This window comes from Rhinopithecus bieti, unplaced genomic scaffold, assembly GCF_001698545.2.
Source record: "Rhinopithecus bieti isolate Rb0 unplaced genomic scaffold, ASM169854v2 scaffold_1014, whole genome shotgun sequence".
Lineage (NCBI taxonomy): Eukaryota > Metazoa > Chordata > Mammalia > Primates > Cercopithecidae > Rhinopithecus > Rhinopithecus bieti.
In genome coordinates, this window is record NW_016803499.1 from 5917665 (window position 1) to 5941868 (window position 24204).

Below are 24204 nucleotides of genomic sequence, written 5' to 3' on the forward strand. Positions count from 1 at the left end.
GCAGTGCTCACACAGAGACACACCTGGACACTCACAGATTGATTCACTCATTCATTCATCGACTTACCACTTTAGAACATGTGGTCTGTACCTGTGTGTTCTGGGCCCCAGGGAAGTGGCAGGGAATGCCCAGGCCTTAGTCTCATGTAGGGGACACAGACAAGCAAAAAAGTAAATGAAAGACATTTCAGAGTGTGAGGCATACTGAAAACTAACACCAGGTCACATGGGAAGAGACCGAGGGAAGCACCCTGTGCTGATGTAGTCTAGGGTGAGGGGGTCTCTGAGGAAGGACATGACACCTGAGATCTGAGTGGCAAGAGGGAGCCAGCAGGAGTTCCAAGGAAGAGTGCTCCTGGCAAGGCACAAGAAGCCAAGGCTCCAAGGCTTCTTTGGGTTTTATTGTCAAGGTAATAGGGAGCCATGGAATGTTGTAGGCAGGGAGGAACATGACTTAGTTCTGAACCAGGGGTGGCTGGGGAAGAACTTCTGCAGTCCTTTGGGTGTCCAGGAGATGGAGGTGGAGGGCAAGACCAGGATAGAGGAAGGACTGTGCCTCCCAACCCCATAGGCTTACAGGGTCTGGGAGAACCTCCTCATTCTTCACATACCACAGACACTGGCAGAACCTGCTGTAGGACAACGACCCAGGCTAGAGGAGTGGATGTGAGCTCAGGCTGGACTTTCAGGGTCTAGTGGACCCTCTGCCTTGCCCAGGGCCCACAAGATAGGCCCCTCACCTTCAGAACCAGGATTTTAGGGTCTCAGGCCTGAGGGCTTGTGAGGTCCCTGGTCTGAGTCCCATTTGCCCAGAGCCAAGTTCTGCGTTTCTGAGCTCAACACCAACCTGTATTTACTGAGGAATCTGATATCTGCTTCTCCTCTCAGGATGAGGGTTTCAGCCATGCTAGGGGACAAAAGGACACTTACATAGCAGCCCATAGGTGCCTACTTTGGGAGTACCTGGAGCCTTCCTACCCAGAGCAAAGCTGCTAGCATTATAACATGGCCTGCTACCACAACCACTATTACCACAACCAGCATCGTCACTGTCATCACTACCATAAGCATGACCACCATCATCACCACCACCTCCATCACCACCACCAAAGCTACCACCACCACCAACACCATTGCCATCACTGCCACTACCCTCATCACTGCCACCAACATCACCACCACCACTATCATCATCATTACTACCACCACCATCACTACTACCACTGTAATTACCATAACCATCCACCCCACCACCACCATCACTACCATCACCATCATCACCACTGTATTGGAACTGCCTGAGACTGAGTAATTTATAGAGGGAAGAGGTTTAATTGACTCAGTTCAATAAGGCTGGGGAGGCCTCTGGAAACTTACAATCATGACGGAGATGAAGGGGAAGCAAGGTGCCTTCTTCACAGGGCGCAGGATGGAGTGAGTGCAAGCCAGCACCCACTTCAGGTTCTGCTAGTGTCTGAGTGGCAAGAGGGAGCCAGCAGGAGTTCCAAGGAAGAGTGCTCCTGGCAGAGCACCAGAAGCCAAGGTTCCAAAGCTACTTTGGGTTTTATTGTCAGGGTAATAGGGAGCCATGGAAGGTTGTAGGCAGGGAGGAACATTACCTAGTACTGAACCAGGGGTGGCTGGGGAAGAACTTCTGCAGGTTTTTTTGAGTGTCCAGGAGACAGAGGTGGAGGGAAGGACCAGGATAGAGGAAGGACTGTGCCCCCCAACCCCATAGACTTAGAGGCACCTTCTTCACATGGCAGCAGGATGGAGTGAGGGGAAATGCCAGATGCTTATAAAACCATCAGATCTCATGAGAACTACTATCATGAGAACACCATGGAGGAAACCACCCTCATGATCTGATTACCTCCACCTGGTGCCGCCTTTGATACATGAGGATTATAGTGATTACAATTCGAGGTGAGATTGGGACACAGAGCCAAACCATATCAAGCACCCATGCCATCATCATCATCACCATCATCCTAACTATCACTGCCACCACCACCACCATCACCAACATCTTAACCATCCCCCCCACCACACCACCCACACTGATATCACCACCACCATGATCACCATTATCACCACCACAATCACTACCATCAACACTACCACCATCTCCAACATGATCACATTATCAAAACCACCATCACCACCACCAGGATCATCACCCCCACCACCATCATGACCATCAGCACCACCATCATACCACACTATCAACAACACCAGTACAATCATCACCATCATCATCACCGTCACAACCATCACCAGCATCAATGCCATCACCAACACCAACAACATCACCACCACCACAATCATTAACACTATCATCATCACCACCACAATAAACACCACCATCAACACACCACAACCACTATCATCACCACCACCATCATCATACTCATTGCCATCATCACCCTCATCATCAGCACCACCACCATCAGCAGCAGCACTGACACAACCATCACCACTATCATCATCACCATGACCACAACCACCAGCATCACCAGTGACTATAGTCACCACTACCATGATCATCACTACCACCATAAAAACCAACACTATCATAGCCACCACTACCCCCATCACCATCCCCACAATCATCATCACCATCACCACCACTACCAGCTACCACTACCACCGTTACTACCATCTCCACCATCATCACCACCACTAACATCACCATCACCACCACCACCACCAGTACCAACACTATCACCACCACCATCATCATCACCATCACAATCATTATCACCACCACCATCACCTCCACTGTCACCACTATCACCACCACCATGACTACCATCATCATCATCACCATGGTTATTACCACCACCATCACCATCACCAACAACACCAATACCAACACCACCAACATCATGACCACCATCACTACCACCACCATGATCAACACTACCACTACAATAACCACCACTATCACCACCATTATCCCAACCACAATCATCATCACCACCACCATCGCCTCCACCAGCACCACCATCACCACCACCATCAGAATCATCACCATCATCGTCACCACCACCACCATGATCATCACTACTATCACCACCACCAAAACCACCACTGCTATCATTACCACCACCATTACCACCACCAGCATGATCATCACCATCATCATCACACCAACATTACCATCATTACCAACATCATCATCACCCCCTCTGCCACCCTCATCACCATCCCCACAATCATCACCACCACCATATTCATCACCACCATCACCACTAACACCGTGATTATCATTACCACCGCTTCCGTCATCGCCATCAGTGCCATTATCATCACCACCATCATCAGCACCATCACGACCATCACCACATCATCATTACCACCACCACCACTACCATCATCACAACTATAATTGCCACCACCAGCACCATCACCACCACCATCACCAGAATCACCACCACTATGATCATCACCACCACCAAAACCACCACCGCCCCCACCATCATCACCAGTATTGCCACCATCACCACCATTGTCACCACCACCACCATTATCACCACTGCCATCATTATCACGACCATCACAATCATCACCACCACCATTATCACCATTACCAACATGAACACAACCATCACAATCACCACCACTATCAAACACCACCATCATTTCCACCATCACCACCACCATCACCACCACAACCATCATCACCACCACAATCACCACCATCATAATCACCACCACTACCAGCATTACCACCACCATGAACAACATCATCACAACCACCATCTTTACCTCCACCACCACCATCACCATCATTACCATAATCATTGTCATCACCATCATCATCACCACCACAATCATCACCATCATCACCAGCACACTTATCAGTAATACCACCATCACCATCACCACCAGCATCATCAACACCACCAGCAGCATCATCACCACCACCACAAACACCACCATCACCAAAACCACCACCATCACAACTACCACCATCACCATTATGTCCACCATCACCACCACCATCATCATAATCATTGTCGTTATCACCACAAGCACTGCCACCATCACAACCAACATGAACACCATTGTCACTTCCACACTGTCATCACCACCACCACTACCACCTCCACCATCATCCCACACACCACTATCACCACCACCATGATAATTATCACCACCACCACCACCACCACACCACCATGTTCACCACCACCATCAACTCCACCACCACCATTTCACCATCACCATAATCACCTCCATGACCATCATCACCACACCATCCTCACCACCCCTCCACCAGCATCACAAACACCACCATTAGGACCACCACCACAGTCATTACCACCACCACCACCACCATCATGACCATCACTATCATCACCACCACCACCACCATCACCACTATTATAATCACCACCACCACCACCATCACCACTGCCAAAATGTTCACCACCATCATCACCACCACCTTCACCACCCACCACCCACCATCATCAACACCGTCATCACCACCTTTATCAGCACTAATACCATCAACAACAACACCAGTCACTACCACCACCACTGCCATTTGCACCACTATCATCATCATCTTCGTCATCATTCCCACCACCATCGCCATCCCCATCATCGCCACCCTCATCAACAGTAAGGCCATCACCGTCCCCACTACCCTCATGCCCACCACCACCACCACACTCATCAGTAACACCACCATCATCACCACAACCACAATCACCACCACCATCACAAGCACTGCCACCATCATCACACCGCCATCAGCACGGTCCCCATGATCATTGTCACCACCACCATCATGACCATCAATATCATCATCACCACCACCACCCTGACTACTGCCACCATCATCACCACCACCACCACCACCTTCACCCATTACCACAGCCTCAGATTCTGCCTGTGGTCCTTTGGCGCCCTCTGGCGGCTGAAAGGCCAGACGAGCGAGGCCACCAGGGTCCCAGAGAGCAAGTCCCAGATGCTGTCCCCCACCATTCCTGGAGTTTATGGTTTGAGGGGCCCCGGACAGGGGGTCCTTGGAGTCTGTTTTGTGAAGGGGCACACAGAGGTATTCCCCAGGCTCTGTTCTCCTCATGTGTTACCTGCAGCCTCCCAGAAGCCAGGCTACCAGAGTCTCTGTTTGACACTCCAAGGTACTGAGGCCCAGAGTGGCTAAGTAGCTCAACAGCTATGCAGGATCCAATTCCAGGACTGCGGGACTCCAGAGGCACACTCTGTTCCACTGGCACCCTGTCCTGACTCCAGATGCGGGACAGTCCTCACAGAGCATCCCCAGTGCTGACCGGTGACTGGACATCACTCACAGCTGGCCCTTGGCTGTGCAGCCTTTCCAGTACAGATGAGACACCAGGAGAGCCAATGCCCCGTGGCCTCGCAGGGCCACAGGAGGGAGGAGGCAGTCGCTCTGGCTCCCTGTCCTCCATGGGACAGCTGGGCCCAGCACTCCAGATGAGACGTGTGCTCTTGTGGCAGCTCCTGTTCCTACTTACTGTGGAAGCTGAGGTTGAAGAGCCCTGTCCAATCACATTTCAGAGTGGACTTCAGCTGCATTCGGTTCCGGGCCACCCCGCCAGACAGCACCAAAGGAGGCAACGGCAGCAATCTAAGTGGCCTAGAAGCCACGTCCACACAGGGTCTCCTCTCCCAGTCAAATTAGAGATGCTCCCAGGGCCTTGGTACCAATCACACCTGAGGAAGGCCAGCGCTTGGTATCTGGGTGGCTTTGACAACAGCAGGCCTGTGGGCTCGGCCGTGCCGAGCAGGTCAGGTGGTGCCCTGTGTTGGTTCACAGCCAGCTCCCTGGGGCCAGCATTGGCTGCCCAGGTGCCAGAAGTTGTGGGTGGGGAAGAGGAGGAGGAGAGGCTCCAGAGCTGGGCCCACAGGCACACCCTGCAAGGTAGGCAGACGGCTCCACCCGCGCCTTGGCCAGCAGCCGCGTGTCAGGGTGCTGGGGAGAAGGCAGGCAGGTAGGGACCCTCACACCGCTGCCAGCCCAGGTAGGGAGAAGGGGCAGGATTGTAACCCCTCCTCCCGGGCGGGAAGGGCAGGTGGGCACGAGAGGAGTGGGGACCAGGACAGTGCGGCTTGGCCACACCCTGCCTCTTGCCTCAGTTTCCTTATCTTTAGCAGGGAGGATCCCCGCTTCCCTGGGCTGTGGAGGGCCGGCCCCACTGTGGGTGAGGTGGGGCATTCTGGAAGGGGCTGCCCAGTGCTGGAAGATGGTCTGGGCAGGAGGGCCAGCCCCACGGGCTCTGGATCTGGGACTTCAGGGACAGTGTCTGGCCGGCAGCCTGCAAAGGCAGGTGTGGCTCAGAAGCCGAGGGTGAGGGGAGTGGGGCAGTGGGAGGGGTCTGGGGTCACCAGGTCACTACTGTGTTCCCTGAGCTATGTCCTCCACTGCAGCCCAGGGAGATGGGGCATCCTCATAGGGAGGACGCAGGGACACATCTGACTTCCTGCCTGTTGCCTGCAAGGACCGTTCTGGCACCTTCCCCTTGTGACTCGCCGTTCCCCCAAATCTCAAAAATGAGACAGGCCCAGGGAGGCCGAGGGAACCGCCCAAAGTCACACAGCCTGGTGGGGATGAGCGGGGCTGGGACCCCAGGTCCTGGCCATCCAGTTCTGTCCTGCGTTGGTCCTGGGGTGCCAGGGAAGCCATGTTTGGCTCTGGCTGTCTCTGGGATGGCTGTGGCTACGGGTGCCCCACTGCCCTGACAGCCCCAGCACCTTCACTGCCCGGGGCGCTGCCTCAGTCTTGCCTCTTGGGAGTTCTGGGGTGGGCTTCTGGCCGGGGGTCATGAAGGCTTCTGGCTGTCCCCGGCTCCCTGCCCCACCCTGGGATGCACAGGGAGGGGTGCAGAAGACCTGAGCACCTGCTCATGCAAATCCCAGCTATTTGCATTGCCTCCCTCTAGGCCCATTTGCCTGGTGCCCAGCACCTGCCCAAATGCCTCCTCAGCCCCTGGGCTGGCCGGTGGGTGTAGGGGGTGCCGAGCCTGGGTGTGGGGCAAGGGGTGGTTGCGGCCACTGGGAAGGTGAGGCTGCCCCATGCTGCTGCTCGGCTTCCCTGACCTCAGCTGCTGGGCGCCTAGCTCTGCCCTGTCCTCAGGAGGAAAGAGGTGCTGTGGGCCCTGGGAAGGGCCAGAGCTTGGGTTGTGGCTGCTTCCACCTCTAATGGCTGCTGCTCTTCCCCCGGGGGGCTTGCACAGAGTCGGGGAGGCGCTGCTGAGCTCCAGGCTGAAGGGTGCTCATGGGTGTCCTATCCCAGAACTTCCAAGAAGCAAAACTGAGGTTCACTGGAGAGGAATTCAAGGGTCAGGGAGCCCCGTAGGACCCCTCCCAAGGCCCAGGCTCCCATTAGCTTCCCCACCAGGGATGAAGGGAAGAGAAGAGGGAGTCCCCCATCTACAGCCTAAGAGTCATTGGGAAAGTAAGGATAACAGTGTTGTCCAGCCCAGCCTTGTCCCCCAGGCTGAGGGTCATGGCCAAACCCCAACCCCTACACCCTGTGCTGGGGACAAGTCTGGTCATGCATCCCCAGTCGCAGGGCACATGTCCAGATGTAGCCAGGATTGACCCCAGCGGGTGGCCAGGTGTGGCAGGGCCTGGTGGGAGTGAAGGCCAGCCTGAGGACCCCCGCGCAAGGTGAGGACTCCCACCCAGGGTGAGGACCCCCGCCCAGGGCTGCAAGCACACATCCCACCTCACTGCCTGTTCTGCATTAAGTGGTGTCCTCTGAGACGGGGCGACACTAATGGTGGGATACTGTCCACTGCAAAGCTTAGAATGTGACCTCATTTGGAAGTGGGGTCCTTGCACACTGGGGTAGGGCAGGCCTGGGCACTCAGTAATTGCAGAGGAGACAGACAGGTGAGGCAGACCACACGCCAACCAAGGCGGAGGCTGGAGCCACGCGGCCACAGCCAGGAACACCTGGCGCCTTGGGAACCTGGAAGGGGTGGGAAGGACCCGCCGGAGAGCTTCCGGAGGGAGCACGGCCCTGCCGATGCCTGGATTTGGGGTGTCTGGACTCCAGAACTATGAGATCATCGTTTGTTGTTTTGAGCCCCCGAGGGTGCGGCCCTTTGTTTCAGCAGCCCTGGGACGCAACAGCAATGCCAAGCCTTGTCCCAGCCTCCAGCCCCCACCTAGGGCCTGGCCACAGACACCAGCTTCCAACACTGAAAACCACCAAGCGTCTCCACCAGCAGCGCGGGAGGCCGTATTCAAATACTGCCTCTCTGCGGTCTGCAGGCTGGTTCCAGCTCTGCAGGCAGGAAGTGCGGGAGGATTTGCATTACCCTGCAGGGACGGCTGAGGCCCACTTGGTGCTGAGAGCATCAGGGCGCCTCCACAGGCCTGGCCAGAGGAGGGGGCTGAGGTCCGTGAGTGGGTCCTGCCTGGAGCTGGCAGTCACCAGAAGTCATGCCAGGCTTGACTTGGGCCTCGTACAGGGACCCTGGGCAGCCGAGACAGCAGCCTGAGCTGGGCATCTTAACATAACGGCAATTGATTTTCTCATGGTTCTGGAGGCCACCAGTGCTAAGTCCTAAGTCAAGGTGTCGGCAGGGCCAAGCTCTTGAGGGGGATCCTCCCTGCCTCTTCCAGCTTCAGGGCTCCAGGTGTCCCTTGGCTTGTGGCTGCATCCCCCAACCCCTGCCTCTACCTCCTCTGTGTCTTAAAGGGTGTCTTCCCCTGCTCATCTGTTTCTATGTCCAAATGTCCCCTTTTTATATGAGAACCTGGGAATCAGGCTTCCCCCTTCTCCAACATGGCCTCATCTTTACTTACATCTTAATCACATCTGCAAAGGGCCTATTTCCAAAGGTCACATTCCCACGTACTGGGGTTTGGGGCTTGGACATACCTGTCTGGGGACGCAGTAACTGCGCTGGCTCCAGAGGCCTAATGGGGAGGGCCTTGGCCTTAGCCTCTGCCCCAAAGCCAGCCCCCCACCAGGGGTCCCAGGACATACTCCCTCTCGTGCCTGAAGGTCCCCTCAACTCCTATGTCCCCTTCTGAGGTCACAGGTGGGCCCCTCTCTAGGAAATGAAAGGTTTTACAGAACGGTCCATTGTCTTCTCACAAAGGGCCTTCTGTGGTGGGCACAGCCCAGAGCGCCTGGGCACAGGGTGGGCACAGGATAACCAAGGGACAGCTCTGTGGGATCAGGAGCTGCCAGGTAGCCCCAGGTGGGACAGGGTAGTATGACTGGGGGCCCAGGGAGATCTCTGCCCGGTGGCCTGTGACCCGGCGCATGGTTCCAGGAGGGCAGACAGCGGAGCAGGTGCCCTCTGCCTGCCAGGGCTTGTCCTCAGACACCAGCTTCCAATACTGAGTTTTCAGACGAGCAATCGGAAGGAGGTGGGGCCAAGCCAGGCTGAGATCAGCCAGGCTGGGGCTGGGCGGCTGAGAGATGAGGCCGTGGGCAGGGATGGAGCCAGGGCACTGAGGGGACAGCGCCGATCCTTGGATCCCTACCAGGTAGAGAGGGGCTGAGATGCCCGACCTCACCGGGCAGCTGGGAGACGTGAGCCCCATGAGGGTTGAGGGAATAGGGCTGAGGTGCATGAGGCCTCCTCTCCCCTGATGCGGGAGCGCTGAGGGAAGAGCTCTGCCGCTGATGCTGTGTGGGCCGGGGCGAGGCCTCCCCTCTGTGTGTCCTGGGCCTCCTGGACCTCCTGGGCAAGGAAGGTGGTCCCTTGTCCACCCTGCCTCCTGCACCTGAGCTGAGGGCACCTGCCTCACCTTCTCACCTCTGCCCAGGTGCACCCAGGGGTTCTGCATCCCTGTCCTGGGAGTGAGTGGGCTGTGTGGCCAGGGGGCTGCAAGGCCTCTGCTGAGTCTTTCGGAGTTTCCAGGTCATCCCCACAAAAGCCCTCTGGAGAAGCGTCTGCAGGTGTGGCTGACCTGAGGTGCCCAGAGTGGGGTGAGTAGAGGAACCAGGAGCCAGTGGCAGAGCCCCATACATCCCAGCCTCACCTGGAAAGGAGCTTGGTTGGGGCAGTGCTACAGCAAGAGACAGAGCTGCAGGGGGTCGCTGGGCAGGGCCCGTCTGGAGAGAGGGTCGCTGGGCAGGGCCCGTCTGGAGAGAAGGTCCCTGGGGCAGAGATGCCTGGGGCAGTTCCCAGGTCTCCTCGTGCATGTCGGCTGTAGAGGGGCTTCCTAGGGGAAGGCAGCACCCGCCCCGAGGGGAGGGAGGCGGGGATGGGCATTCCCAGCCCTCAAGGGCCGGGGTATCCCTGCATCTCTAGAGGCTGTCATGCAGGATGTCCAAGGCCCCTGTCCCGGAAGCCCCGAGGATGCTGAAGACCAGCAGGGGCTAGGCTTGCGCAGGGGCGAGGTCGACTTTGGAGGGTCTGGGAAGAAACGAGGCAAGGTAGGGGCAGTCCCCAGGCCTCGGGTGATGTCCGCCTTGACCTGGAACCCATGAGCCCCCATTTCCTTCCCTGGAAGCTGAGTGCCAGGATCCTCCTCACCCCTGGGTTTTGCTCCCCTGGGGCCATATTCAGAGTCCCCAGACAAGCAGAGTTCCAGAGCTGGAAGGAGTGGCTCTGGCCAGCCTCCTACCTCCCTGCAATAAGCAGGACCCCTGAGGTCCTCCCGAGAGATTTGGAGGTACAAGGTTAAGTGCATCCAAGGCCTCACCTCTGACCAGTGCCCTCGGCTCACTGAGGAGGATGCCAGCCCAGAGAGGGGTCAGGACTCTCCAGGTCACACGGCAGGTCAAAGGAGGACTGGCGCTGTCCCAAAAGGGGTATTGGGGGCCACTCTCCTCCTGCTACCTGCCACCAGGGACCAGCACCTCCCCAGTGCCCCCTGTGTCCAGCCCCCTTGATGCCCAACACCTCCCCAGTGCTGAGTGCCCCCCATGTCCAGCCCACAAATGCTCAGCACCTCCTCTGCCTCCTGTGTCCAGCCCACCCCAATGCCCAGCAGTTCCCGTGCCCTGTGCCCCGAAAGCCCTGAGCTGCAGCCCCCGCCTTGCAGTTTGTACGGGTGCTGAGCGGAGTGGCCCCGTCTGTGCTCTTTGACCTGCTGCTTGCTGAGTGGCACCTGCCGGCCCCCAACCTGGTGGTGTCCCTTGTGGGTGAGGAGCAGCCTTTCGCCATGAAGTCCTGGCTGCGGGACGTACTGCGCAAGGGGCTGGTGAAGGTGGCTCAGAGCACAGGTGAGCCCCCACCCGGCACGGGCAGCGCTCCCACCCCACACAGCAGCCCGACACCCTGACTCTCCACCCCACCCGGCACGGGCAGCGCTCCCACCCCACACAGCAGCCCGACACCCTGACTCTCTGGACCATCAGGAGAACATTTCCCGAAACTGCCCACCTGTCCTCTGCAGTACCCACAGGTGCAGCAGTGCCTACGTACTGGACCAGGGCCTCCCCGAGCTGGGCCTGGCCCTTCCTTAGAGCTGCCCCCTCCACTACGAGACGTCCCTGCTCCCACATACCTGGGACCAAAGCACCCCGGTGTATACAGGGTGGGACCCCCTGGGGAAGCAGTCGGGCCAGCCAGCTGTAGGGGCCAGAGTCCAATGACTGGGCTCTTTTTTGAGGCAGCTTGGCCTATGCAACACCTGGGAGAAGGGCTTGAGGTTTCAGGGACCCTCACTAAAGAAATGACTGTGGCAAACTCAAAGAGATCTTCCAGCCAGACACGGCCGAGGGCTTTGTAAAACTGTGGGAAAACATCCTGGGATTCTGGCCCAGCAGAGGCAGCTGGACAGAGCTGTCTCGGATTTGTCCCGGAGGGAGCCCAGTGGCAGGACTGGGCCCCAGCATGTGTGCTCCAGGTGGGGTGGGGGTGCCACTTCATAGGTTCTGGACCCAGCTAGTCCCACTGCTGCCCAGTCCCCTGCCTTGGGTGGGTGTCTTGCCCTCTCTGGGCCTCGGCTTCCCCACCCCGCCTTGAGGTATTCCCCAGCACCCACCACTGGCTCCCAGCTAACTGGCTGCTGATTGGGCCTAGGTGTTAGGGCGTGGGGCCAACTAGGAAAGACCCAGGCCGTGCGGCACAGTGAGCCCCTCCTCCGTCCCCACAGGAGCCTGGATCCTGACCAGTGCCCTCCACGTGGGCCTGGCCCGGCATGTCGGGCAGGCCGTGCGCGACCACTCGCTGGCCAGCACATCCACCAAGGTCCGTGTGGTTGCCGTCGGCATGGCCTCTCTGGGCCGCGTCCTGCACCGCCGCATTCTGGAGGAGGCCCAGGTGCACGTCCAGTTCCCAGCACCAAGACTGCGGGGGCCCTGGGGGCAGGGGCTCAGAAGGGTTTGGGCAGTGGGCAGAGAGCTCTGGGAGGACAGGATTCCGGCTGGAGGAAGAGCAGGGATCGGACAGAGCCAGCACGCGGCCGGCAGGTGGCAGTACCGCATAGGGAACGGCCAGTGTAGACTGTGGCGAGGTCCCTCGCCTCCTCCTGTACCACGTGGGCCCAGGCCCCAAGCCCTGTCCAAGCCTGGACAAGCAAGTTCCGTCCCCCACACTGGGGTCTGTCTAAGGCACTGCCAAGGGAGGCCCATTCAGCCCCTGGTGGATGTCTGGACACCAGCCCTGGAGTCGGGAAGGAGGAGCTTCCAGCAGCCCTGGCTGTCTCCATGGTTCTGTCTAAAAGAACCCGCTCCCCACCGCCCCTGCCCCTGACTGTCGAAGGAGGGTCCCCGGGCCCCAGCTGTTGGTCCCTCCTTTTGTCTGAAGGGTGGGGAAACCAAGGCTCAGGCAGAAGCCTTGTGCAGGGCCCCATAGTGTAGTGTGTATGGCCTGGCAGGGAGGATCCCGCAGCGGGACCCGGCCCAAACTGCCTCCCGAGGGCTCAGCCTCGTCTCCCTGAATGGACACAGGAGGATATTCCTGTCCACTACCCCGAGGATGACGGCAGCAGCCAGGGGCCTCTCTGTTCGCTGGACAGCAACCTCTCCCACTTCATCCTGGTGGAGCCAGGCCCCCTGGGGAAGGACGATGGGCTGATGGAGCTGCGGCTCAGGCTGGAGAAGCACATCTCGGAGCAGAGGACAGGCTACGGGGGTGAGGCCCGCCCCAGCCACCCAGGAAAGCTGCCGGTGGCCAACTGCCTTGGGACCCAGTGGGGATCCAGGGACCCGCCTATGGGAGAGTGGGGGTGACCGCCAGGGAGAAGGAGGAGGGCTTCCCAGGTAGAACGCAGCCAGCATGCCTGGGCACCGAGACCTGGGCCGTGGGGGCCTGGGAGGAGGAGCTGTCTGGGCAGGGCGGTGCAGGAGGCAGAGCTGGATAGAGTGGCTCTGGCTGGGCAGTGACATTCCCACCAGAGTAGGTGCAGTTCTGTTTTCACTGGGCCTTGCTGTGGTCAGAGGCTCTGGGGCTCTGAGAGGCAAAATGAGATTTGTGAGTTGAAAGAGGGCTACTTCCTGCCGCCAGGCGTGACGTACGCTGCCGCCAGAGGGCAGCGTCACCCGAGAAATGGGCACCTCTGGCCAGTCGCACGTTCAAAAGCTGAACTTACTAAGAAAATGCTAGTGTGTAAATAATATTCATAAACAAAGCATATAATTATTTATAACGTCTATGAACAATATACAATATTTAGAAACAAAAATTGTTTTTTTTGTGGGCAGTTTTTGGGTGGGCAGTTTCGGGAAATGTTCTTCCGATGGCCCAGAGAGTCAGGGCGTCGGGCTGCCGTGTAGGGTGGGAGCGCTGCCCGTGCCAGGTGGGGTGGAGAGTCAGGGCCTCAGGCTGCCGTAATTTCTTGGCAAGGCCAACTGAGCCTTTTTTTTTTTTTTTTTTTTTTTCCGGCAGAATCTCACTCAGTCCCCCAGGCTGGAGTGCAGTGGTGCGATCTCAGCTCACTGCAGCCTCCACCTGCCGGGTTCCAGCAGTTTTTCTGCCTCAGCCTCCCGGGTAGCTGGGATCATAGGCATGTGCCACCATCCTTGGCTTTTTTTTTTTTAGTAAAGATGGGGTTGCACCGTGTTGGCCAGGCTGGACTTGAACTCCTGACCTCAGGTGATCCGCCTGCTTTGGCCTCCCAAAGTGCTGGGATTATAGGCGTGAGCCACTGTGCCCGGCCAACTGAGCACTCTTTAGAAATGAAAACACAAAATCTCATCAAACTCTGGGGACACAGGCAGAGGGTCCTGCTCTGCTCTGCGGAAGCCCTGCTGGCCCGGGCACCATTTGGCCAGGTCTGGTTTATCCTCCAGATTCAATCAGGAGGCACCTTTCAAAGTCAGGGGCCCACCTGGGAGCCTAGTTCCCTGTGGGTGATTCTAAGGCACCTCCAGTCAATTCGCTCCCTCATAGAAGACGGGGGCAGGTCCAGGACTCTCTGGGGGCTTCACATATAGACGTCTCATTTGCAGCTTCTGTTTGGGGGAGAAACCTGAAGACTCCCTCCTGTACCTCTTTGGTTTGCTGAGCGGTCAGGAGCAGCCCGCCCAGCAGAGCTCCCTCGATGGTCGAGATGCTGCCTCTGCCACGCTCAGCATGAGTGTGTGTGGTGCGGCACTGCACCTGCAGGGCTGGGGGCTCCGTTTCCTCCATGCCACTTTGTATTTTAACAGCCGTAGGCCAGCTCTTGCCACAAAGTCCGCATGCTGGGCAGTGGGGGTTAGAACTGGAGCCCTCGACCCCCATACGGCAGGGGCTGTAATAAGCGGCCTGTGCCACATAGCCCAGACAAAGCCCTCACTTTATTCAGAAGAGCTAGCTTTTGACTAGAAAATGTGGTGGCCTGAGAGCCTAAGATCTGGGTGGTCACCCCAGGCAGAGAGTCCTCAGGCCTCACGGGTACCCTGTCCATAGGCACTGGCAGCATCGAGATCCCTGTCCTCTGCTTGCTGGTCAATGGTGATCCCAGCACCTTGGAGGTAGGGGCCTGGCTGAGGCCCCCTGGCTGGCTGAAGCCTTGTGGAGGGGTTTGGTGGATTCTGGGCACCCCTGGGACAGGGCTGGAAGGGATGGGGGCCCCCCTGACACCTGCATCCAGATGTCGCCGGGATGATCTGGGCTCTGCTCTCCCCTCCCTCCCCGTCTCAGAGGATCTCCAGGGCCGTGGAGCAGGCTGCCCCGTGGCTGATCCTGGCAGGCTCGGGGGGCATCGCTGATGTGCTCGCTGCCCTGGTGAACCAGCCCCACCTCCTGGTGCCCAGGGTGGCTGAGAAGCAGTTTAAGGAGAAGTTCCCCAGCGAGCATTTCTCTTGGGAGGACATTGTGCGCTGGACCAAGCTGGTATGCGCTTCCCCCTCCCCTGTCCTCCCGACCCTCCTCCCGGGGTGGGGCTGGTCCTCTGGGAGAACTCCTGCTGATGCAGCCTCCAGCCCACTCCTCCCACCTCAGACTGCCGGGCCCCCCACCCGCTCTCGCTTCAGGCCCACAGGGAGCAGAGGGACCCAGGCAGCCCCTTGGTCTACGGGTGGTCCCGGGATGGGCCCAGTGGGTGGTGGGCACGCAGGCTGCAAGGCTCACCTGGGGACACTGCCTGTGCCTCCGCTGGTGTCGACCACAGCCTGCCCCTGCCCCTGTCCTGGCTGAGGCTGCCCCATCGGGGCTCTGTTCTGGTGCCCAGCTGCAGAACATCACCTCACACCAGCACCTGCTCACCGTGTACGACTTTGAGCAGGAGGGCTCCGAGGAGCTGGACACAGTCATCCTGAAGGCGCTGGTGAAAGGTGAGGGCGGGCAGGGTGGGCACGGCAGGCACCATCAGGCGGCTTCATGCTCGGAGACACTTTGGGGTTTGGCAGCCTGGCCGTTTGTGACGCTCGCTCGCCTGTCCTTTCCCAGGAAAGATAACACGTGATTCATGCATCTCTCTGTATTTGGCAAGTTTTATGACATGTGTTTTTTTACCACAGCTTAAAACTATACTTAAAGCTCTCAATTCAGTGGGTTTTTTGGGGGGGGGAGGTTGTTTTTTGTTTGTTTTGGTTTTTGGTTTTTTGAGATGGAGTCTCGCACTGTCGCCCGGGCTGGAGTGCAGTGCTGCGATCTCAGCTCACTGCAACCTCCTCCTCCCGAGTTCAAGAGATTCTCCTGCCTCAACCTTCCAAGTAGCTGGGATTACAGGTGCCCGCCACCACACCCAGCTAATTTTTTGTATTTTTAGTAGAGATGGGGTTTCACTATGTTGGCCAGGCTGGTCTCAAACTCCTGACCTCGTGATTTGCCAGCCTGGACCTCCCAAAGTGCTGGGGTTACAGGCGTGAGCCACCGCGCTGGCCAATTCAGTGGTTTTTAGTATATTCGCGAGGTGGGGCAACCATCACTGTTATCTAATTCCAGAAGCCTTCATTGCCCCAGAAGGAGCCCATACCTCTTGGCACTCACTCCCCATTTCCCCCCAGCCCCTGGGAACCATCGATCTGCTTCCTGTCTCTATGGATTTGCCAACAGGCGTTTTGTGTCCATGGCTCTCTGCAGGAGTGGGAGGGTTTCACGGTTCATCCGTGTTGCAGCGTATAGCATTTCATGCTTCATTCCTTTTGTAAGGCGGAGTCAGGTTCCAGCCTGTGGACAGACTGTGGTTGATGCATCTGTTCATCCGCCGATGGAAAATTTTGATGAGCATTTGATGTGCTTTTTGTTGGAGACAAACACGTGCTGAAGGCCTGGCTGCTGGCAGGCAGATGTAGCCCCAGCAGGGAGGGGCGCTGCTGAGCAGGGTCTGGGGACACCTTGAGTGAGGGGCCACTCTGGGAAGGGTGTCTGGACTGCAGGTGGCTCGGGGTTTAGCAACCTCACCAGGACAAGGAGGTCAATGGAGCCCCCCTGTTTAGGAGCTCTCCCACCCCTTCTCATGAGTCTCAGTTTGGTCCCAGCGGCCTGAGAGAGGTACCATAGTCTTACGGAGTCTACGACTGTGGAGGCTGAGGCTGGCGAGCCTCACATGTGAGGCTGGTGAGGACGGCGGTTTCCAGCAGACGCACCCGGCCCAGGTGCTGCAGGCCTCCCTCGAGTGACCCTGGTGACCTCACCAAGTCATGGTCAAATGCCCTTGCCCGTGGAGGAAACATGGCCTGGCATGCTACCCTGACAACATCCAGGAAGTGGCCTCCAGGCCCAGGTGGTAGCTGGGGTACCCCTGTTGCGGCCGAGGAAGGTGCCTCACGTGGGAGCAGATGGGCCATGCTGACACAGACCAGGGCAGTGCGCCTTCTCCTGTGGTTTGCACAAAGTCTTATGCCTCCTGCTGGTGTTCAGAAGTGGCTCATGTGCCCCCTCAAGTCCCAGCGTGAAGTTCCCGTTTCCGCGTCTCTAGGCAGCCCACCTTCGGGGACCCTGTGCCCCAGCTCTGTCAGGCCCTCAGCTCCACCCTCGCCAGTGCCTGCCTGCTCTGCCCACAGCCTGCAAGAGCCACAGCCAGGAGCCTCAGGACTATCTGGATGAGCTCAAGCTGGCCGTGGCCTGGGACCACGTGGACATCGCCAAGAGTGAGATCTTCAATGGGGACGTGGAGTGGAAGGTGCCTCCCAGTCTGGCCCACCCGCCTCCCCCTCCTGGCACTGCCCAAACTGCCTACGCTGCCTGCTCCTGCACCCTGCGGGCTGCTTGGCTGAGCCCATTCCCAGCGGTCCCAAAGTCCGGGGCAAGACCAGGACACACGGTTCCACCCGCGCTTCTGCCTCGCTCGCTGGCCCAGGCAGAGCCGGATGGGTGCCAGCTGTCCTCGAAGCCCAAGGGGGTTGTGACACCCTCAGCATTTTCTCACGACTGGCCCCTCTGTGCCCGCTCCAACTCAGGGGGCAGGCTGGGGTGCAGGAGAGCGCGAGGGTCTGCGTGACCTGACCCTGGGGATGGGGTCCCCGTGCTCCCTGCTCTCTCCTTCTTTTGGCCCCCCTCTTCCTGTCTCTCACTCACTCTCTTGCCCCCCTTCCCTTGGGTTCCCATGGCTGCCAAGTCCTGTGACCTGGAGGAGGTGATGGTGGACGCCCTGGTCAGCAACAAGCCTGAGTTTGTGCGCCTGTTTGTGGACAACGGCGCGGACGTGGCTGACTTCCTGACGTATGGGCGGCTGCAGCAGCTTTACCGCTCCGTGTCGCCCAAGAGCCTGCTCTTCGACCTGCTGCAGCGGAAGCAGGAGGAGGCGCGGCTGACGCTGGCCGGCCTGGGTGCCCAGCAGGCCCGGGAGCCACCCATGGGGCCACCCGCCTTCTCCCTTCACGAGGTCTCCCGTGTACTCAAGGACTTCCTGCAGGACGCCTGCCGAGGATTCTACCAGGACGGCCGGCCGGGGGGCCGCAGGAAGGCGGTGAGCGGGGCTCCAGGGAATGGGGGGTGAGACTAGGGCCACAGCGGGAGGCCGACGCCCATGTCCTCCAGGAGAAGGGCCCAGCCAAGCAGCCCACAGGCCAGAAGTGGCTGCTGGACCTGAACCAGAAGAGTGAGAACCCCTGGCGGGATCTCTTCCTGTGGGCCGTGCTGCAGAACCGCCACGAGATGGCCACCTACTTCTGGGCCATGGTGAGCCGAGGCCGCGGGCCCAGCGTGGGGGCGGGGGAGGGACGGCCTCCTGAGACCGGGTCTCCTAGGGCCAGGAAGGTGTGGCAGCCGCTCTGGCCGCCTGCAAAATCCTCAAAGAGATGTCGCACCTGGAGACGGAGGCCGAGGCGGCCCGAGCCATGCGCGAGGCAAAGTACGAGCAGCTGGCCCTGGGTGAGTGACCGGCCGGGGCCAGGCCCGTGCGTCGGGGCAAGATGTGATAGAGGGTCAGACAAAGGGTCCTGGGCCTCGCCAGGGCCGCCCATTACCGCCGTGGGGCTCCAGGTACCCTCAGTGGCCTCCTCTGTGGGAGAGGACAGATGGCTCTGCCTGGGGTGGAGGCGGCCCCAGACCCTGAGTGTGGGCCCGCTGGGCACATGGTGAAGAAGAGAGAGCCCCACACCCCAGGCATGCACTGGGCCCTACCGCGGGGCAAGGGACAGTCAGGGCGGCGGAGCCCCTCATCCTGCTGGGGGAGGGAAAGAGCCAGAGAAGGACAAAGGGTCAGGAAGGGTCCGGAGCAGGCCAGGTGGGGACAGAAGGCCTGGCTGGGCCCTGGGAGGTGAACGCAGGGTGTGGCCACAGACCCCAGGTCTGGGCGGGGGATGGAGGAGGGGCGTTGGGGGCCGGGCATCGGTGTCTTGTCCTAGCGGCCAGGGTCTCCGGGGGCAGACCTCTTTTCTGAGTGCTACAGCAACAGTGAGGACCTCGCCTTCGCCCTGCTGGTGCGCCGGAACCGCTGCTGGAGCAAGACCACCTGCCTGCACCTGGCCACCGAGGCTGATGCCAAGGCCTTCTTTGCCCACGATGGCGTGCAGGTGAGTGCCAGCTGGCCTGGGGGAGAGCTGCCGGGGGGCAGGGCTGGCGGGCGAGCTGGACCCAGCTTGAGTTGACTTTGCAGCCTGCGGCTGCCCTGTCACTCCTGTCCCCAGCACAGGGGAGCGGGGTGGGGCTTCTGTTCCTGGAAGGCGCCCCCCTGGCTTCCTCCACCAGGCACACTCCTGCCTCTGGGCTCAGTGGAGGTGCCACTTCCTCCTCTCAGTCCTTCCCAACCACCAAGCCCAATCTTTTCCCCAGTGAAGGGCACAACAGCTCAATCCACACCCCTGCGATGAGCCTCCCGAGGAGCACGTCCCCCACCAGGGCGGGGGCTCCAGGAGGGAACGCTGGGCTGGGCGCCCCTTCAGCTCACGTGGGCCAGGCACCTGGGCATTCCTGGGGCAGGGCATAGCCTGGGTGAAGGTGCAGAGGTGGAGCCAACAGTTTTGCCTTCACCTCAGGCCTTCCTGACCAGGATCTGGTGGGGGGACATGGCTGCAGGCACGCCTATTCTGCGGCTGCTAGGAGCCTTCTTCTGCCCCGCCCTCGTCTATACCAACCTCATCACCTTCAGGTGGGTCAGGCCTGTGGGCTGCCTGCTGGCTGGGGCAGGCACCAGTGCATGTGCCGGAACCACAGGGAGGGCCTGGGCCTCGCTGGTGCTGGTGGCAGTCTGACTCTGTAGCCCCCAAGTCCAGACTCCCTGCAGGTCCCACTCCCCGCAGTCCTTGCACCCAGTGGGCACTTTGATGGCCAAGCGCCCGGAGCCACGCAGGTGCCTCTGGGAGTACTTCCTGCAGGCCTGAGCTCTCCTGTGCTTGCAGTGAGGAAGCCTCCCTGAGGACAGGCCTGGAGGACCTGCAGGAGCTGGACAGCCTGGACACGGAGAAGAGTCTGCTGCACAGCCGGTGCGAGGCAGAGGGCCGGGCAGGGTGGAGGGGACCGGCGGGTGGTGGCTGGGAGGCTGGACTGTGGTGGGGCACCCGGCCGGGCACCAGCCTCACCACTGCGGCCTTCTCTGCGGCACAGGGTGGAGGAGATGGTGCAGGCGCCGAGGGCTCAGGGTGACCGAGGCCCGCGTGCTGTCTTCCTGCTCACACGCTGGCGGAAGTTCTGGGGCGCTCCCGTGACTGTGTTCCTGGGGAATGTGGTCATGTACTTCGCCTTCCTCTTCCTGTTCACCTACGTCCTGCTGTTGGACTTCAGGCCGCCCCCCCAGGGACCCTCAGGGCCCGAGGTCACTCTCTACTTCTGGGTCTTTACACTGGTGCTGGAGGAAATCCGGCAGGTAGGTGGCCACACGAGCTTGGGTCCCCTCCACTCTGCAGCTTCAAGTTGGGCAACCTAAGCTGGGTCCTACCCTTTCGGGGTGGGGCTACCCATCTGTAGAACAAGAACAGCATGGGGCCTCCCACCTTCCCAGTCACCAGTGGCCATGATCCTGGTCAAGGACCCAGCCCTGAGCCCTGCTCCAGACCGAGCCTTGATCCCTGCTCCAGACTGAGCCTTCCGCATCGCCTGCCCTCCAGACCTGAGCCCCTGAGCTCCTGCTCCAGACTTGAGCCTTCATGCCCTTCCCAGACTGAGAGCCATAGACCATGGTCTCCTTCATCAGAGTCTGAACCCTGACCTGTATCACAGACTGAGTCCAGACACTGAATAAACTGATCCCTAGACTCTGGGCACAAAGAGCCCTGACTCCAAGTGGAGACTGACCTCAGCTTCTGTCCCCAGACAGCCCTGGAATAGCTTCAGTGGACCCCCAGTCCCACTGGTAGCCTGGGCCCTGGTCATAGATGGAACCCCGATCCCCATGGCACACTGAACCCTGATCCTTACAGATTCGAGCTTGTCCAGGTAGGGCTGTCCCCAGCGAGGGGCCTGGACAGCTCTCAGTGGACTGCCTGCCTCCCTCCCAGGGTTTCTTCACAGATGAGGACACACACCTGCTGAAGAAGTTCACACTGTATGTGGGGGACAACTGGAACAAGTGTGACATGGTGGCCATCTTCCTGTTCATCGTGGGTGTCACCTGCAGGTCTGTGGGGCCCAGAGGCCGTGTGGCCTCAGGGGGGCTTGTGGGCAGGCTTCCAGATGAAGCCACTCAGGTCGGGCGTGGTGGTGGCACCTGTGGCCCCAGCTACTCAGGAGGCTGAGGCGGGTGGGTCACTTGAGCCAGGGAATTTGAGGCTGCAGCAAGCTGTGATCACAACACTGCACTCCGGCCCGGGTGACAGAGCAAGACCCTGTCTGCTAGAAATAAATAAATAAAAGATGAAGCCACTCAGGGCCTCAGGAGTCCTGGCCTGGCCCTGGCCCTGCCCACACCCGGCATGCTGTGTGCCCCTGGGGAAGCCCCTGCCCCTCTCTGGGCCCCGCAGCCGCATCAGCCTCCCACCCTCCAGGATGCTGCCCTTGGCGTTTGAGGCTGGCCGCACAGTCCTCGCCATGGACTTCATGGTGTTCACGCTGCGGCTGATCCACATCTTTGCCATACACAAGCAGCTGGGCCCCAAGATCATCGTGGTGGAGCGCATGGTGAGCCCCGGGCCTGGCCCTGGAGGGACAGACAGCCCCTGCCCGGGCCCCCGGCTGGCCGCTGATGCCCCTCTTTCTGCCCCGCCCTGTGGAGATGAAGGACGTCTTCTTCTTCCTCTTCTTTCTGAGCGTGTGGCTCGTGGCCTACGGCGTCACCACCCAGGCGCTGCTGCACCCCCATGACGGCCGCCTGGAGTGGATCTTCCGCCGGGTGCTCTACCGGCCCTACCTGCAGATCTTCGGGCAGATCCCACTGGACGAGATTGATGGTTTGCGCACAGCCAGCGGGGGCAGGGGCGGGGAGCACGCGGAGCCCTGTGTGCACAAGTCCTGGGCACGAGTCTCTCCAGAGGGGTCTGCTGGGGCGAGGGAGACCCCAGCCTGGGGCAGAGATAGGAAAAGTGGCTGAGGCCTGGTCCCCAGGCCCCCCACACCCCAAAGGGCCAGGCCTGGTTCCCGAGGCAGAGGCAGCTCCAGTCACGGAGCCCCGACCTGGGCCTTGGGCTGGGAAGGAGACACAAGGAGATCCCAAGGCAGCCAGGACTGGCCTCCTGCTTGGGAAGGCCAAGCGGCAAGTTTTGCTCTGGGGGTGGTCTGTCGGGGGCGAAGGGATGGGCAGTCACTAAGGGCACAGAGTGGGCCAAAAGGCTGTCCCAGCTATCGTCCGGGGTCTGGGCCCTCCGGCTCTCCTCACGGCCCCTGGCCTCTGCCCTTCTCCCACAGGGCCCTGCTTGACCTAGGTGCCCCGTCACCCACCCACCCACCAGAGCCCTTATGCCATCCTGCTGGCGAGACCCTTCCACCATGCGGCCACTCCTAAAGGCACCCTGGCTGCTCCTGGGGACCCACCCCAACATGTGTGTGTGGCCTGTCCGTGCCTATGGGTGTCCCCAGGCCGACCCCTGTAACTGGCTGGGGCTGGTGGAGCCTCTGGAAACTTTCTCATACGCCAGTGCAGTGGGGAGGGTGGGGTGGGGGGACAGAGCCGCTTGGCCATGGGGGCCTCTGTGCTGATGGGTTGGTGGGAAGCTCAGGGATGGGGAAGCTCAGGGATGGGGCAGGGACCTGTGCAGGCGCCTGGGATGGCTGGGACTCAGTGAGGAGCCCCGACCTGGGAGGGGACGCACACCTCTGGGAAGGTGGGCCAGCAGCCAGCCAGCCCCTGGGGCCCTCAAGGGGTGCCGTATGCTTGGAGATCCAGCCGAGAAGGTGCGGGAAACATTGTTCAGGCAGTGTCAGGCGGCTGGGGCTGCCCAGCACGGGGCAGTCATGGCACAACGTGCTGCCCAGGCCTGACCCCGACCTCTGTGGAGTGGCGCTCAGGATCCGCGATAAATATTTGTTGATGGGATGACGGCCAGACCAGAGCAAACACAGGCCTCCGGGACAGGCGTGGGCGACGCCGTGATGGAAGTCGCCTCTCCCAGCGCGGCTCATTTCCTTGGGCTGTTTTCTTAGCCCCCGCAGCCTCTCCTGACATTTTGGTGTTTGCTCATCACAGGCATTCATTTTCCAGGCCATTAGTTTAACCAGACCCTGCCTGCCTGCGACCCCACCTCGCCCTCACCATATGGTCTCCAACACTGCCCTGTCCGCAGGGCCCCTCGGGGCAGGAGGAGCTCTAGACAGGCGCCTCCAGCCTGGGCAGAGTTGGGGGTCCCCCTTTCTTGAGTGGCTGCATCTCTGGTGGGCAGTCCCAGACACTCGTATGAGGAGACAGGCCTGGCCATAGCCTCCTTCTCGATGGGAGAAGGCGGGGAACAGACTCCCGAGGAGCCCTGCTCCGAGTGCTGCCCCGGGGAGGTCTGCGGTGCTGCTGGGATCTCTCAGAGAGGTCTGCGGTGCTGCTGGGATCTCTCAGAGAGGTCTGCGGTGCTGCTGGGATCTCAGAACCCTGTGCTGAAACGCCTACAGCAGGGCCAGCCCCGGCCGCACACTGAGAGTCTCAGATGTGTCACTTCCCCTCTCTGAGCTGCAATTCCTTGGGGTCAGTTCAGCCGCCAAGCAAATGTCTGGGCCCTTCAGGCTGAACCCAGCCACTCACTATGAGCCCCTTATGCTGCTGGGCAGAGAGTTACTCACTAGCACATGCTGGGCTGAGAGGGAGACTGAGGCTCAGACAGTTTCTGCACAGCCTGCAGGTCTCCTCAGAGCCCAGGACAGCCCCCTGCCCCACTCTGCACTCGTGCCAAGCTGGAGCTGGGGTTGAGCTGTGGTGATGAGCTTGTTCTCTGGGGCTCCAGGCCCCAGGGACAATTTAATTTCCAGCCCAGCCTGGTGGCGCCTTCCCAAATCAGAGTTGGGGAGGGTGTGGGGGTCTCATTCCTCAGAGCTGCTTTTATCAGACAGATTTACGGCTTCACAA

The 24204-nt window shown here is 59.8% G+C and overlaps 1 protein-coding gene and 1 long non-coding RNA gene across 5 annotated transcripts in view; one reads left to right on the plus strand and one right to left on the minus strand.

Annotated features, from left to right (window-relative positions):
* Positions 1-9006, minus strand: LOC108539080 (uncharacterized). Its single transcript, XR_001888273.1, has 3 exons — positions 8891-9006; positions 5514-5712; positions 1-141 (listed from the first exon to the last, which is right to left on the minus strand). It is a non-coding gene; the product is annotated as an uncharacterized LOC108539080 (long non-coding RNA).
* TRPM5 (transient receptor potential cation channel subfamily M member 5) overlaps positions 5949-24204 on the plus strand; it is a 23655-nt gene continuing 5399 nt past the window's right edge. The window contains exons 1-20 of one of the 4 annotated variants that reach the window (XR_001888265.1): positions 5949-5990; positions 9790-9952; positions 10278-10402; positions 11014-11194; positions 12070-12236; positions 12866-13049; positions 14808-14872; positions 15042-15233; positions 15571-15673; positions 17348-17466; positions 17902-18252; positions 18324-18464; positions 18533-18656; positions 19155-19300; positions 19763-19875; positions 20126-20209; positions 20331-20589; positions 21221-21339; positions 21707-21839; positions 21934-22108. Coding sequence is in view for 1 of the 4 variants with exons in the window: in XM_017887465.1 (XP_017742954.1) it covers positions 10286-10402; positions 11014-11194; positions 12070-12236; positions 12866-13049; positions 14808-14872; positions 15042-15233; positions 15571-15673; positions 17348-17466; positions 17902-18252; positions 18324-18464; positions 18533-18656; positions 19155-19300; positions 19763-19875; positions 20126-20209; positions 20331-20589; positions 21221-21339; positions 21707-21839; positions 21934-22108 (2773 nt within the window). In the remaining 3 variants the exon portion in view is untranslated. The remainder of the gene's footprint in view (positions 5991-9789; positions 9953-10277; positions 10403-11013; positions 11195-12069; positions 12237-12865; positions 13050-14807; positions 14873-15041; positions 15234-15570; positions 15674-17347; positions 17467-17901; positions 18253-18323; positions 18465-18532; positions 18657-19154; positions 19301-19762; positions 19876-20125; positions 20210-20330; positions 20590-21220; positions 21340-21706; positions 21840-21933; positions 22109-24204) is intronic. The other 3 variants (XR_001888263.1, XR_001888266.1, XM_017887465.1) reach the window with 3 other exon arrangements.